The sequence below is a fragment of the Acinonyx jubatus genome, chromosome A1 (genome assembly GCF_027475565.1).
Source record: "Acinonyx jubatus isolate Ajub_Pintada_27869175 chromosome A1, VMU_Ajub_asm_v1.0, whole genome shotgun sequence".
In the NCBI taxonomy this organism is placed as follows: domain Eukaryota; kingdom Metazoa; phylum Chordata; class Mammalia; order Carnivora; family Felidae; genus Acinonyx; species Acinonyx jubatus.
Genome location: NC_069380.1, coordinates 25165640 through 25181877, shown reverse-complemented (window position 1 = coordinate 25181877; position 16238 = coordinate 25165640). Strand labels below are relative to the sequence as shown.

General features: G+C 46.4%; 1 protein-coding gene and 2 non-coding genes across 3 annotated transcripts; all 3 read right to left on the bottom strand.

Annotated features, from left to right (window-relative positions):
* Positions 1 to 9937: 9937 nt before the first annotated feature.
* Positions 9938 to 10071, bottom strand: LOC113601165 (small nucleolar RNA SNORA31). Its single transcript, XR_003422333.1, has one exon. It is a non-coding gene; the product is annotated as a small nucleolar RNA SNORA31 (small nucleolar RNA).
* A 785-nt stretch (positions 10072 to 10856) lies between these two features.
* TPT1 (tumor protein, translationally-controlled 1) lies at positions 10857 to 14695 on the bottom strand. The gene is made up of 6 exons (XM_027064873.2): positions 14513 to 14695; positions 14170 to 14243; positions 13432 to 13622; positions 12909 to 13014; positions 12047 to 12163; positions 10857 to 11062 (listed from the first exon to the last, which is right to left on the bottom strand). Exons 1-6 carry the CDS (start codon positions 14538 to 14540, stop codon positions 11060 to 11062), a joined length of 519 nt encoding a protein of 172 aa, XP_026920674.1. The 5' UTR covers positions 14541 to 14695; the 3' UTR covers positions 10857 to 11059.
* LOC113601164 (small nucleolar RNA SNORA31) lies at positions 11134 to 11264 on the bottom strand. The gene has a single exon (XR_003422331.1). It is a non-coding gene; the product is annotated as a small nucleolar RNA SNORA31 (small nucleolar RNA).
* Positions 14696 to 16238: the final 1543 nt, after the last annotated feature.

The window sequence follows — 16238 nt, the reverse complement described above, 5'->3', positions numbered from 1 at the left end:
GTGGTGGTTTCGAGGGTAGACACACCCATCAAAATTCATCAAATCGTACGTACACTTGAAATGGATACCGTGGCTTGTGTATACATGATACAGCAACAAAGTGTGGTGTTTTAAAAGTACGCGCGGGACACATTGTGGAGGTTTTTGAAAGACAGGCTGACGTGTGTAGTGTGTGAAAACAAGGGTTGGTGTGCTTGGATGGCAACGGTCAGGACTCCACACCGGGCACTATCCAGGCCAGCACGGTTACTCAACACGTGGTCCACAGCCTGAAGCAGAGGTTGAGATGAAAGATAAACCCAGGCATGTTAAAAAAAAAAAAAAAGAAAGAAAAAAATCAGAGTTTATGAGCAAGAAATGATTTGACTCGGGCACCGCCAGGCCAGAAATGTTTGGGGGGATTCCAGCAACAAGAGCTCAGGGAAAGACTTGCCTACGGAAAGGCGGAAACAAAGCAGGGAAATTATTTGATTGGCTGCAGCTTCCGGGGTTGCAGGTTTTGGGAAAGCCCAGGGGTTGTTTCTGATTGGTTGTCCTTAGCTTTTGGTTTCTTAGTCTTAGGCACTTTGGTCTGCTCTCACAGGCTGCTAAGGTATTAGGGCCACCTCAGTCTACTGGCCTCTTTGTTTAGTTCATTTAACAGGACTTTTTAAGGCAATTTAACAGAATAATTTTGTTTGTTGGGTATGAAAATATAACCTAAAGGGGCGCCTGGGTGGCTCAGTCGGTTAGGCGTCCGACTTCGGCTCTGGTCATGATCTCAGTTTGTGAGTTCGAGCCTCGCGTCAGGCTTTGTGCTGACAGCTCAGAGCCTGGAGCCTGCTTCGGATTTGGTCTCCTTCTCTCTCTGACCTTCCCCACTTGTGCTCTCTCTCTCAAAAATAAATAAATGAAAAAAAAATTAAAAAAAATATAACCTCAATATCTAATAAACAAAGAGTTTAGAGCTGTAGTATCTATACTTTTGTATTTTCTTTCCAGGATATTGTGGTTCATAATAAGCAACAGATATTTCTGTCTTCTCCTGGGTTCCCAGCACTTAGTACTTTAAGCCTTTGTAATTTCCTAAGCCCTAAGCGATAAGAGCTATAAGGGCCTCTTTTGTTCCCGGATCTCGAAATAGCTCCCAAAGATAGAAGTGAAGTGTGTGTTTTTTTTGTATCTAACGAGTCCCTTTCAGTGACATCTGATTCATGTTAACGGAGTGACTTTTGTAAAGTCCTACTGTGTACCTGGGCTGGTTGCCAGGGGAACCCGCTGAGTGATGAAAGGGTTGGAACTTTCAGCCCCATACCTCCTGGGAGGGGAGAGGGGAAGGTTGGAGACTGACTTCAGTTACCAACGGCCAATGATTTAGTCAATGATGCTTATGTAACGAAGCCTCCCGGTTCTGAGAGCTTCTGGGTTGGGAACATATCTACACGCTGGGAGGGTGACAAGCTTGGAGAGGGTGTGGAAGCCCTGCACCCCCTCCCCCATGCCTTGCCTGTGCGTCTCTTCCATCTGGCTGTCCCCCTGAGTCCTATCCTTTTATGGTAAACTGGCAGTCTAGTAAGTAAAATGTCTTGAGGTCTGTGAACCACTCTAGCAAATTAATCCAACCTGAGGAGGCGTGGGAATCTCCCAATTTCTAGGAGCAAAGGTGACCTGGATTTAGGATTGGCATCTGAAGGCGGGGGGGGGGAGGTGGGGGCAATCCTGTAGGACCGATTCCTTAACGTGGGATCTGATGGTCTCTCCAGGTAGACCGAGTCAGATTTGTGTTAGATTGTGGGACACCCAGCTGGTGTCATGGAGTGGCTTGGTGACTGGGAAAACCTGCACACATTTGGTGACCAAAAGTGCGTGTCAGAAGTGAAGAGTATCTATTTTTTTTTAAATTTTTTTAACGTTTATTTATTTTTGAGACAGAGAGAGACAGAGCGTGAACAGGGGAGGGGCAGAGAGAGAGGGAGACACAGAACCTGAAGCAGGCTCCAGGCTCTAAGCGGTCAGCACAGAGCCCGACACGGGGCTCGAACTCACGGACCGCGAGATCATGACCTGAGCCGAAGTCGGACGCTTAAGCGACCGAGCCACCCAGGCACCCCAGAAGTGAAGAGTATCTAAAGCCCCACACAGAAGTGTTTTTCCTTTAGATTTCCTGGTTCACTTTTCCAGTAACTCGTATGTATTGTGTTTTACAAAAGTTACCAGTCCACAATGGATTGAAATGTAAAGAAAATCATCCTTTTACCACAGATAGTTTGGGCAGAGCCACACTAGAGTCAGGACAATGCAAGGCAAGATCCTTCTTCGGTAGTTGAGGTTAGATTTTTGGGAAAGAGACAGCATATGTGTATACGAAATAAAAGTTGGGGGGCGCCTGGGTGGCTCAGTCGGTTAAGCGTCCGACTTCGGCTCAGGTCATGATCTCGCAGTTCGTGAGTTCGAGCCCCGCGTCGTGCTCTGTGCTGACAGCTCAGAACCTGGAGCCTGTTTCAGATTCTGTGTCTCCCCCCCTCTCTCTGACCCTCCCCCCGTTCATGCTCTGTCTCTTTATGTCTCAAAAATAAATGGTAAAAAATTAAAAAATAAAAAAAAAATAAAAGTTGGCTGTTAAGAAACTTGTGGTTTGCCCAAGGCATGGAAATAAGGAAGGAGTGTGACCAGCCACAGTAAGCAGGATTTAAAGTGGCAATTTAGGGGCACCTGGGCGGCTCAGTCAGTTAAGCGCCTGACTCTTGATTTCGGCTCAGGTAATGATCTCATGGTTCAGGAGTTCGAGCCCTGTGTCAGGCCCTGCACTGACAGGGCAGTGAGATTCTCTCTCTCCCTCTCTCTCTGCTTCTCCCCTGCTCGCATGCTCTCTCTCTCTCTCAAAATAAATAAACATTAAGAAAAAATAATAAAGTGGCAATTTAATGACAGCACTATTGGTTTCAGACTCCTAGTGATGAGGGAACATGGGCCAAGATGCAGGCTAACAGCACCCCCGTCCCCCAGGTGGGATGTGTATGATATTCCTTGGACACTCCCAGCTACCCCAAAACAGGAAAGGACACAACAACAACAACAACAACAACAACAAAAATGGTTAAACTGATGACAGTCTCCACCAGTTTACCAGAAAAAGGCAATCCCATCATAGCCTCAAGTCCAGGAACTCCCTACTGTCTCGAAGTTAATGCTTTGTTGGGGGGGGGAGGGGGGGAACAACCTGAGCTTGACAATAGCTAGGCCTCCACTAAGTCTTTAGCATGTGAAAGTCTCTGTGGAAACTCCCTCTAGACTTTATCTCCGCCCCCCCATTGACTGCATAAAATGGTCACCCTCCACACTTAAGAGTGCAGCTCTTTGCCTGTGGATCCTGGCCCCTTGCTTTAGTAAAAAATCACCTTTTTGCACCAAAGATATCAAGACTTCTTTCTTGGCCATCGACTCTGGACCCCACGAACCCTCCCATCACCCCAAAACTTCATCACTAGAGTGTTCGCAGAACCTTAAGACTATATTCAGATTTAAGTCTAGGCTGCTATTAGATAAATGAAGAACAAAATAATGGGGGGGGGGGCGGTTGGAATTGAAGCTTTCCTCTTCTTTTGCTAACTTCCTATAACCTGGAAGCTTATAGCTACTTTCACATTTTTAAAATAAGTTATTTATACATAAGGGAAACGTAAAGAAATCTAAGTAAGGGGCACCTGGGTGGCTTAGTCGGTTAAACATCCGACTTCAGCTCAGATCAGGATCTCGCGGTTTGAGTTAGAGCCCCACGTCGGGGTCTGTGCTGACAGCTCAGAGCCTGGAGCCTGCTTCGGATTCTGTCTCCCTCTCTCTCTGCCCCTAGCCCACTGGCACTGTTTCTCTCTCAAAAATAAACATTAAAAAAAAGAAAAGTCTCAGAAAAATCTAACCTTACAAGATACTGCAGGTAAAAGTCACGTGTAATAGCTCCCATGTCGTGTGGGGACACACTTGGGCTTCCTGCTTAACAATGCACCGCATTTTTCATACTCCCTCCTTCTAGGCCTCACCACTTACACAGAAATTCACTGCCTAATCTAGAAGTCCATACTTAGCCAAATTATCGATCATGTAGAGAATAAGGGTATTTTATACAAGCAAAATCACACAAAAAAAATGCCTAACCTCTCAATAAGCTATTAGAGAGCTGCTTCACCAAGATAGAAAGGAAACTTGGGATTTAGGCAAACTGTAGTCTGAGACTGAGGCACTCCCGGACCGGCCATGTGACCACAGGGCAGCAAGGTGGCAAAGCCTCTGTGAGGGAGCTCTCCAGGAAATTAGACACTGGGTCCACTAGGTTCCTGGAGCACTTCCAAGTTAAAAAAAAAAAAAAAAATTACATTTTGCAATGTTGTGATTTATAGTAAGACAAATATTTGATCTTTGTCCCCATTTCTGGCAAAGGTCCTAAAACCTTTGGGATTTCCTGTGATGAGGGCAATAAAAGGGGTCTCTTGTTTTGAGGTCATTCCTGGAAGGCACCTAAAGATGGAGGCAGATTGCCAGTGGACCCAACAGTGTGTGTGATTGAAGGGTTGAAAATTTCAGTTTTACCCCATCTCTTCCTGGGTGGGGGGAGGGGCGGGAGATTGAGTCCAATCACCAACAGCCAGTGATTTAATCAGTTGTGCCTAGGTATTAAAGCCTTCATAAAAACTCAAAAGGACAGGGTTCTGAGAGCTTCCGGGTTAGGAACAGATCTATTTGCTGGGAGGGTGACGTGCTCTGACACAGTCTACCTGGGGACAGCGTCAGATCCCACGGTAAGGAATCCGTCCTACAGGACTGTCCCCTCCTCCCTCCACTTCAGATGCCAATGGCAAGTCCAGGTCACCTGTGCTGCTAGAAATTGGGGATTCCCCTGCCCCTTTAGGTTGGATTAATTTGCTACAGCGGCTCGTAGACCTCAGGAAAACACTTTGCTTACTAGATTACCGGTCTGCCATAAAAGGAGAGGACTCAGGAAGAGCCAGACGGAAGAGACGCACAGGGCAAGGTATGGGCGGGGGAGGGGGGTATACAGCTTCCATACCCTCTCCAAGCTTGTCACCCTCCATAAAGTCCGAAGGTAATACCTAAACTCTGAAACTGAAAAATCAAGAAGTAATCGTTGAAGCAAGTTATTTAGAAAGAAGAAAAAAAAAAAAAAAGACAGAAAATATGCAGATTGTGTCTTGGGACAGTAAAAATAGCCTAGCAGGAATGAAGCGGGGCAAGGGAGTGATGTTTTTCGCTGCAGTCACTAAATTCCGCAGTTTGGGACGTGAAACATTCTTTCTTAAAAGAAGCATATCCAGGTGAAACCCGGCAGTGTGCATAGCTATCTCCCGTCATTCTTTCAATCCTGTGACAAACACACACTGAGCACCTATGTGCTAAATGCCGGGCACTGTCCTGAACATTGAGGAGATGGCACTGAGCCTTAAAGCCAAGCCCTTCTGGAGCCTGCATGAGGTTGGGGTAGAGACAGATAAGCCAGCAAGCAAGTGAAATACATAGTATGTTAGATGGTGAGAAGTGCCATGGAGGAAAACCAAAGCAAAGGGGACTGGGTGGTGGGGCCGTGGGCTTAAATGGCATGGTCAGAAGGCCTCTCTTGATCTTGACAAGATGGCCTCTGAGTAGACTGAAAGGTTGTCAGTGAGTCACGTGGCTCTCTGGGAAAAGAGTCTGCGTGGAGCGAACAGTGGGAGAAAAGCCTGCGAAGTGGAAGCCTGCCAGATAAAATGCAGGTGCAGGGAGGGCTTTCAGATACAGGCAACCCAAGGGGTTAGAAAATAGCAAAACCACAGGATATTGGTAGGGGAAGCGAAGCATCAGTTGGGGAGTTTTGCACAGCTTCCACACCCTATAAACCATGGGGTTTAGTAACTACCTTGGAAAAGTAGTCCTCCACATGGCTCTTGGGATGCTAAACCCAGCGGCTCACATTCATACCCAGCCCTCCTCCTTCGTGGAACAGTTTGCACATTACTTAACCAATTTTCAAAAGCTTAGTCACTTTTGCTTTTAATAGATGCCAGCAGTTGGTATTTACCGTCCTGCTGGTATGACGGCAGTCGCCAGGGGTGGGGCCACCCGGCCCATGTTCCATTTGACAAAACCCATCGATGTGGGCTGCCCTCATGTTAATATGGGGGAGGAGACTTAAGAGGGATGGGGAGAAAGACCGAGTGTATACTTGCCATCTGTTGAGCTCCATTATGCCACATCGATAAGGTAGCCAAAATAGGTGTTAATGTAGTTATTTCCTCCTTTTTCTTGCTGATTCCCACCTCCACTCCAGGATGAATATTAGTTTGGACATGTGACTCACAAAACAAATTAGCAGTTCTTGAGGGAGACTTCCAAATTCCTGTACTTAAGAAAATTACATGCATAGCTGTTTTGAATACATGCCCACAAAATACCAACTTTCTCTGTGACTTACCAGAGCTCTACCAGCTGCTTAGGGAATGGCAGATTTAATACTCTGGGCAGAGTCCCCTTATAATCCTGTGCTCCAGGTGAGGCCATGGGCAAGCAGCACTTGAAGATAAACTAGAACTTCTCTGCCATCTTTACACATGAAGAAAATTACCAAGTACAAGACGAGATTTCTAGTGTCACACTTAGAATCTCAGGACTGAAGGTCTAGCATAGCTCTACGAAACTACTGGAAAGTGCTGCCGTCTTGGCTAGCCAACTGTGGTCCGGGTCCTCTCCCACAGAGGACCCAAGTGAGTCATCTGATGTCTCAATTCTCACTTCTCCGTGTCAAATTTTGATGCATTAATAAAAGCACTCCATAAGGTCCCCCCATCTCCATGCTTCCTGCTTTACCTCCAGCTCAGAAGAGTACTACACACATATAAATGAAGGGAGATGTCAAGTAAATCCTGGAGGGGGCGGAGGAGAGGCATCAGTAATTGAAGGAAACGTCACTGAACAGTTACTTTGAAAAGAATCTTCCCCTAGGCTCAACGTTGACATTTCTCTCAGTTGTATAGACTCTTGCTAACATCACATCTACTTAAGGTTCTCAAGGCCCAGCATACGGAGGAATCTTGTATGTGAATTTCCAGGCTGTTGTATGAAACCATGTAGAATAGCACAAATCCACAATCTACTAGCTTAGGAAATAAACTGGAATGTTCCAGTAGCTAAAAACATGCCCCACAATAGTTAAAAAAAAAAAAAAAAGAAACAGGCTTTGGACTGCCAACAAGCCTTATGGTCACATGTACCACTGCTGCACTTAGGGATAGATTTGGAGGAATTTAGTGGGATAAATATAAACTACCAGCCTCATTAGGATTTGCAACTTTATATTCAAACTCCAAGCTTAAAGAACGTACCGTGTACTTCGATTGCTTCTGTCATAGCAGTTAACTATTTCAACAGAGGGTGCAGAGCATTTTTTTTTTTTCCAGAGTATTTTTAATTAATCCCTACACCCAATGTGGGGCTTGAACTCACAACCCCAGGATCGAGTTGCACGCTCTACCAACTGAGCCAGCCAGGCGCCCCAGCACCTTTTTCTTTAGTTGTGTTCTGTTAAACACTTTAGTCAGATTTTACCTTTGGTATGATGGAATATTAAAAGTTACCCAAAGAACTAAATATCCAAAGTTAAGTCATTTTGGGGCAGCATCAAAGGAAAGGTGATTTTCACGTATGATCCATAGCCCCAGAGGATCATGGATCTGCCCCAGAACATCAGGTCGGGCACTCGGTTCTTATGGGCAGTCTCTGGAAACAGGTACCCATTGCCACAAAGCTGGAGCTCTTTTGAAGGAATAGGTTTGTGGCCCACCGGGGGGCTGTTGTGCTTTTATCATAGAAGTATGAGCTGCGTAGCAGCAACCTAAGTACAAATTCTGGTCGCTAAGGTGTGATCTCTCCTCATTCATTAACATCCTCCCGATTTAAGTTCTATTGTCATGAATATTCTGGCTGCCAGCCAAGGTCGCTCTGCCCTATGCATATGCTCAGAACTTTAGGACACTTTTGTATCAATGTCTTTGAGTTGGTTGAGGTTCTTACTGTTAAAATTTACCGTAACTGTCATTACCAATTTAGTTTGTAGTTATTGGTTAACCCTCAAGTTCAGATGATGGAACTTAGATCAATGCGAGTTCTATTTTAAGAAAAAGGTCTATTGACTCAAAGGAGCCATTCACACACCTATTACTTAAGCAGATGAACAGGCAATAAAAAACACGTAGTCGATCCTTAAACACAGGGATTTAAGGCACCACCCGCCCTGTAAAAAATCTGCACACTAACCTTCGACTCCCAAATACTTAATGGCCTACTGTTGACCAGAAGCCTTGCCAACAGCACATTAAAACATATTTTGTATGTTGTATACTGTAGCCTTAGAATAAAGCTAGAGGAAAAAAAGCATGAACTACTTTATGGCACCGTAAAGTCTAAGTGTGCTCATGCAAGTTACACCTGTGTTGCTCAAGGGTCACCTGTTTCTACGGACAGTTCATGGGCAACATGCTGGTTGTTCGTTGAGTCCATTTTTGCCAGGCTTTCTTCCCCTTATTCAAACCAAACATTCGTCAAGTTCGCCTTCTTGGCCCTCACCTTGACTAGTTTGGCAACAGGTAACTCTCAAACAGTCCACTGGACTTCCAGACCACTCCCATCATTTTCCTACCTCTAGGACCAGTTCCTTCTGAATCACCTTTGCCAGTTCATCATGCTGACCAATCTCAAGCTGTACGCTGGAGGGCAGAGTCTATCCTAAGTGATCTCAGGGTGTTCTGGCTTCAAAGATCATGCATTGAGATCTCTCAGGCTCTCTTTAAATCCTTAGACCTCCTCTTTCCCCTCCTAAGAGTCAATTGTTGACCCAATTCATTAGGTCATATCATGTCACCCTTCTGCTCAAAGCCTGCCTATGGCCTTCTTACATTAATCTGGTTTCCTCTTTTCCTGGGTACTCACTTTTATGCCTTAACTTTTCCCCTTATCATCGTGGGTCCAACTGGCCACCGTGTCCCCAGAACATGTCAAGCACACTGCACTTCAGACTCTGCGTTTGCGTTTCTTTGCTTGGAATGTTCTGCCCCGATATCCATAGTCTACTTACTTGTTTTCAGGTTCCTATTCAAATCACATTACAGAGGCCTTCCCGGACAACACTATGAAAGTCCTTTTTCAATTTTTCTCCATACACGTAACAAAGTCGAGGGCTTAAACGACACGAGGAACATGCCTGTTACCGATCTCAGCATCATTAAGGGACATAAAATGACAGGCCTTCTGACATATACACAAATACACATATCCTGTTACTCTCGCACAAAATATCTTAACCAGGCTAAAATAAGCATTCCTAGGTTTCACTGACCTGAATTCACTTCCTACAAAGCCTCTGCATTGCTACTCCTGTTCTTCCACTGGTTTCTATGGCTAGTTCACTACATCAGGTTTCAGTACAGATGAGACCTCAAGACCTCTCCCACCATCAGGTGGCCATACTCACAGCTCAGACCACTGCCTGAAAATTCTTTCCCGTTTGAGGGCCATGTGGCCTCCTAGATCAGGGACTGGCACTTTTCCTAGATTTTAAGGTCATACCAAAATGCTTAAATTGCTACCAGCCTGGTTTCCAGTATTTGGGTTTACTTCTACCAATCATCAGGGGACACCTCCAACCTTGGCAGGTCTCAGGTTCCGAGCCACATAGCTAAGTCACTGGACTCATCCTGGGTTCATGTGTCGAAGACCAGATGAGTCATTGGCTTGCCTTCAATTTAGTTTTAACCCCTAAGCTTTCAAAAGTAGAATTAATCAAAAGGCAAGGGTCTCTGGGCAATCATTTCCCAACACTTCTCTCATAAAACTCATTTTCGATCCTCTGGAGTAAAACAAGGTCTTCGTTGTTGACCGGGGTACTTCGGAGTTGCAGAAACTCTCTCCCACGTTTTTGTCCTGTATTCCCCCATTCAATCTTAACTGCCACGAGCAGACAGACAGAAAGCGCGAGGACACTTTTTTCTTGCATCTCTAGTGGAAACCTTAGCAGCAGATGGGAACTGCTCCAGGCCTGTCAAATAGATGCATTTCCAGTATTCTATTTCTGACACCCACAGCCCTTTTAGATACAGGACACAGCAGTTGATTTTCCTCTGCCCACCAGCTCTCCCACATTCCATCTTTCAAAGCTGGGCCTGGAAAGCCTTGTGAACGGTCACGTGGTTGTTTTAGCATCTGCAGGCCTTAAGGTCTGTCATACTCTGCTCTTACCGCGAAGAGCCCATCAGTATGTAAGCAAATGAGCACGGCAGTGGTCAAAACAAACTGGACAAATTGACATTTTCATATCCCACCAGCTATTTTCTCCCAACCGTTTGAGAATGTAAACCACCACCTCAAAGTCACACGAAAAGAGGTGGCAAGACAAGCCAGTCTGCCGACCCCATTCCAGGGAGTTTGACACACGAATTCCAGGAGAGGTCTAGATTTCTCTAGAACTTGGCTCTACTTGATTTAGGATAAATAAGATCAGACAAAACTTTGCTTCCAACCGTATTAGTCTCTTTTTATTCTTTTGGTAATCTCTTCCAGAGTTAACTACTTCCGTTTGCAGGTGATGAAATGTGTGAGGAATCCACTTCAAATGTTGGCACAGCTATGAGCATGGTCTTTCCCTTTCCTTGAACTCAGAATTAAGACTTTGGGTCCTTGTTTTTTATATGGCAGTCCCAGAAGTAGTTCTCACTGTAGAAGTTATCTGCAGGCAGTCTTATGCTTTCTAGCAGTAGTCTACAACCAGGCTCTAGCTTCTCCAGGACACTACACAGGATGGATTTAAATATGTATTAAACTAAGAGGCATTCTCTCAAATAAGTTTAAATGCATTTTATTTTTAAACAACCTACATGACATGGTTTCTTAAAAACAATGCCTCCGCTCCAAATAAACCAAGGTCAAAATAAATGAAGAGCTCAAGATGACGTCAGTCCCATTCGTCTAAGTCCTGGTGTCGTGTGGATGAGTAGGAGCCAGCTAGGACGACAGGTGATACGTCCAAAGTTAAGAGCCAAATTCGTTACTGTAAAAACAAGGAAGCCTGAATTAACACTTTTAGCCAATGCGAAAATATATTTAACATTTCTAGGCTCTAGGTGTATTCCCCTATTCAATCCGGGCTGCCACAAAGACAGACAGAAAGCGCGGGGATTTTTTTCCTTTCGCATCCTAGTGCAAACCAAAAGAACAACGGCCAACTGTTCGAGGTCTATCAGTGGATGCAGAGCCATCCTTACCAACTCAGAGATAGCACATTTTCTAGATGCCTCATTCTGGAGCAAGTCCCACTCACACGTTCCACCAACAAAAACCTCAGACAAGCCTGGGATGATCCCCTCACCGAATCATCTGTACCATCCGGGGATATTTTAGTCCACTGTTGCCTCTGATCTTATTTAGTGTAGCCTAAAGTTTATCTTGCTCCTGATTTATATGGAAGCCTTGGGAGAGCTAGGATGATGAATGCTTTCATTTCTGTACTGCCTCCAGCAATTCCGTGCATAGTAGACATTTAGTTTTACTAAAGCAGTCTGCGTCGGGGTCAGCAGCCAGCTCTAACTTTATTTACTAAAAGCTAGTAATGTCAAGACTTTCAATGACCAGTTGCCCGTTATCAGTAAACCAAAGCGGAAAACGTTTCGTGCCATACATGCTACTCACGCACACGTGTGGCAAAATATAAAGGGGGCCATTTCTACGGGGGAAGATTAACACAGTGCTGTTTCTCATCAGTTTAGCGTGGAAGCTAGGATTTAAGCCACCTAAACACAAGCTTTCTGTGTAGATAAAAAAAACTCTTAAGTGCCTTTCTGTGCCATAAAAATCTCTTCCGTGTAAAACACAACCCTTTTAGACCCCCAAAGAAAGAGAAAGAAGACCCAGACCTGTATCTTTCAAGAGTGTTGTAAAACCCATTCTAACCATCCCAGTGGCAGGAAACAAGGAGTCACATCTGAGATGTGTCCATTTTTACAATGCGGATCTCAACCCACTTCCTGATACTTACACATTTTTCCATTTCTAAACCGTCCTTAAAGAAGATCATATATGGGGTCACACCATCCTCGCGGTAGTCCAGCAGGGCAACCATGCCGTCCGGATTCATGTTTTCACCAATAAAGAACTCAGGAAGCAAACAAATACCCAGGATTAGACCTTTATATACACATCATACCAAAACAAACTACGATGAAACAATCAAAGGAGAATTTAGAACACCACAATTTAAGAGAGACTTTCACCAGGAGAGGGGGGAGAAAAAAAAAAGCAAACTTCCTGTTCACCAAATGACACTAATAAATCAGCAAAGTAAGTACAGAGCAATCTAGGAACACTTTAGGCGTTCTGGAAACTTACTCTCTCATCCCCACATATACAATTCCAAACTCTGTAAAAGCCTGTTTACATCATCAAGCACACGGAACATACAATGAAAGAGCACATTAAACAGAAAAAAAAGAGCCAGGGTATTAAGTCTTAGAAGTAAGGCAAAGTCACGGAGTTTCCCAACAGAACAAGTTTAGAAAGAACTCTACTGGCAGCAACACACTGGACTTGTAAATTAGAAAGAAAACTGGAAGACCACTTAGGACGTTAACAAGCAATTCCAGAGAGGAAGAAATGAAAAAAGTCATCTGGGAAGCAAGTAGGGAAGAGATTCTGCAACAAGGCAAGATCTGGAAACACACTTGGGAGCAGGGAAGGCTACTTTCCACAGCCCAGACTACTGGAATTCAATCTATGAAGTATTTAAACCGCTCACAAGACCCAGGAAATAGCCACAATTACATCAAAGGCTCATCAAGTAATTTGTTGCGCTGGCAGTCAAGATTATGCAATGCTTTGATACAAACACTTAAGGTATTTACCTGGTAATTTTTGAAATTAGCAAGGATGTGCTTGATTTGTTCTGCAGCCCCTGTCATAAAAGGTTTTACTCTTTCTGGCCTCTGTTCTTCAAGCTTGCCTTTGATTCTACAACAATATTTCATTAACAGGTTAAAGTACGGAGTTCTCAGCAAAACAAATTTTTATTCACTAAAGAAACCCAAACTGAATCCAGCAACCACTGAAAGGGCAACTAGCTGTCACTGGGCAAAATTAACATGGCACAATCAAGAAACTAGTAGCTCACAAGAGGCAAGTTTCAAGACCATTCACAATTTTGGATTTCATGTTATTTCCAAAATAAGATTCTAAAAGGCTGAAACCAGACTGCATGCTCCAGTATGCTCACACGTTTACTTCTAGAAAAGCAACTATCCCCATGAGCTCATCCACAGAAAAAGGTTCAGACCTTTCGCCAAGTATGCCTGCTAAGAACTTAAAGTGAGCATATTCCTAAATCCCCAGGATTCCAGACAGTAGGAAGGTTGCACCAGGTTCACTTACGATTTCATGTAATCTTTGATGTACTTCTTGTAGGCTTCCTTTGTGAAGCTGGTTTCCTGCAAGTGATGGTTCATGACAATATCCACACCAGTGATTACTGTGCTCTCGGTACCTTCGCCCTCAGGGCCTTCGGCGGAGGCATTTCCACCAATGAGCGAGTCATCAATGTTACCCTCTGTCCTACTGACCATCTACATCAAGAAAAAATAGTTGCTTCAAACACTTTTGACCTTAGCATAAACGCGTCCCGAAGATCTATGTCAGCAGCTCATGCTTCCATCAGCGTCCCCCCGACACTTTGGACTCTTGTTAAAAAACCACTAACACATCGTTATGGAGAAAAAAGTCATGCACCGCGAAATTTCCTGAAACACCATAACTCAACAAGAATTCTTTGTTGACTGCAACAAAAACGGGATCATTTACACCCAAGGAGAAGTTCTGTGTGGGATTTTAGGTCGATGAGCAAGTACGGATAAAGCAAATGTGGAAAGGCTTGGGGCTCCCAACTCGAGGCTACCTGTCCCGGATCGCCCGGGAGGAGGATGGGCGCCAAGCCCGCGGACCTATTTCCAGGCTCAGCTCCGCCTCCACTTTTCTAGAAAAACCCGAGCCCGGAAAAAGCGTCTCCTCCGCCAGGAGGCAGCGGAGAGGATTGCACAACTTCGGGCGGGGGTGCGGCGGAAACCCGAGCCTGCCCGGCCTTGCCTCCCCCGCGCCGCGGCCCGACCGACTCACCTTCCCCTCCACCTCCAGGCACAGCCCGTCCGCGATCTCCCGGATCTTGTAGATGTCGGAGAACATCTCATCATCTGCTCGGGGACACAAACCCGCCGGTCACGGTGCGCCCGGAGGCCTGGAACCGGCGCCATTTCCCGCGCCAGCCGGCCGCACGCGGCCCCCACCCCTCCCCGGGCGCTCGAAACCCCGACGCGTGCCCCAGGCACCGACGCCTCCTCGCTCCCGGAAAGGCCGCCAGCGTCCCCTAGGCCCACGACAGCAGGGGCGTCCGTCTCCCCCGCCCCCACCCGCACCCCTGTCCCCTGCGCGCGGCAGTAGGAGTAGTGCAGTCACGACTCACGGCTGATGAGGTCTCGGTAGATGATCATGACGGCGGCCGGGGAGAGACGACGGCGGCGCTAGCTTAGCAGGAGCCGGGAGCTCTGAGCGAGCGCGGTGCAGCCGGAGCGGCACTCGGGGGGAGGGGGGAGCGGGCGGAAAAGGCCGACTCAGCCGCTCCCCAACCTCATATAGAGGGCACGTCCCCCTACGTCATCGCCCGCTGCGCCTCCGGAAGCGCTGCAAGCGGTGACGTGGCACGCAGAGCCGCGCTGGGGGTGGAGCCAAGGCGCGGGCCGGGGAGGAGAGGCGAGCATCCGGGGACTCGTCCCTGGTACACAATGCCGAGTTCCGCCGCTCTCGTGGTGGGGGAGGGGAGCTCTGGAGGGAGGGGAAAGGGGTTTCCGGCCCCGAGTGGGGAGAGTGGGGGAAGCGGGGCCTGGGGCCCTGCCCCTACCTGCCGTGTCGGGCTGTCCTGGGAGGTGGGACCGGGTGGAGCGTAGATGAAATCTCTTCAAGCTTCCGCCCGACGCCTCTGCCCCGCAGCTCCCACCCTTTTCTGGGAACCCAAATGTCAACTGTTGTAGAGTAGTTCGCGTTTACGGAGGGTCGGGGCTGGGGGAGACCGCGAGGCTCTCCACGACGATGAGGGCAGAGGCCGGGTTTTGGCCTCCCTCCTGGGTCTCGCGAGGCCTCGGGGAACTTTTTAGCATTTGGCCCAGGCGCTTGCCCCAGCTGTAGTTTTCGGACGCCTTCGTGGGACAGGACTGAGTCCGGGTGGTGGGCTACAGGTAGTCCCGCCAGCCCTCGGATCCGTCGTGGGGATGCTGAAAGTCTGTGGGAAGGAAGGAAGGTGTCGTGGGAGTTTACATGATGGGGTTTCCATCTCCCAGTTCGAAAGCTTGCGGATTCCTGAGGCCGACTGCTGGAGAACTTTGTTTTGCACTGGGTCTTGAATTATGTCCTTGGTTTGATAAAAGGGCTATATTGTCACTTTAAGATGACGTCGAAATTCTATCCTAGATGCTGGAGAGTTAGAAATAGGGAGTTTCCCACCTGCTCAAATGTTATTTGGACTTTAGACCCAATTATTAGGTGTAAAGCAAAATAAACTCCTAGTGAAACAATTTCCCTTTTTGCGTGAAACCCGAGAGCTTGTTTCATTCCACGAGTATTTTTTATGCTCTGTGGGGTCCCTAGCACCGGGTTTTGCACGGACGTCCTAATTGTAAACAAGTTAAAACCAGCCCTATCCTTAACAGAAGTTTTTGTTCTAGTAAGTCAAATAATCGGGCAATTATAATACATTAACTTTTTTTTTTTTTCCTAAATGCGGTAATAAAGCATTCTGCCCAGTAAGAGAGCGCAGCTCTTGGGAAAGAGCAGAGCATAGGACAGTGCATTGAGATGATGGAAGAGTTAAAAGGGAAAAGAGCCAGGAAATAGTATCCTCCCAGAAGGGCAGCCCAGAAGGCCCTGGGTAACTGGGAAGAAACTAAAAAATGGCATGAAGGCGATTTGAAAACAAATGGACATCTGACAGATGGTCTCTGGAGGGTCTTTCAAACCTGGGAATTATTTCTGGGATGTTAGGAGTGAAACAGATTATCCCAGGCACATCATCAATTATTTTCCTCAGCTTTAACATTTTAAGTTATTTAGAAAATTCCCATTTACTGATCTAGTACGCCTAAACTGCTCCCTCCATTCCTCTCCAGTTACATGTTCAATTAAAAACATTTTTTTCA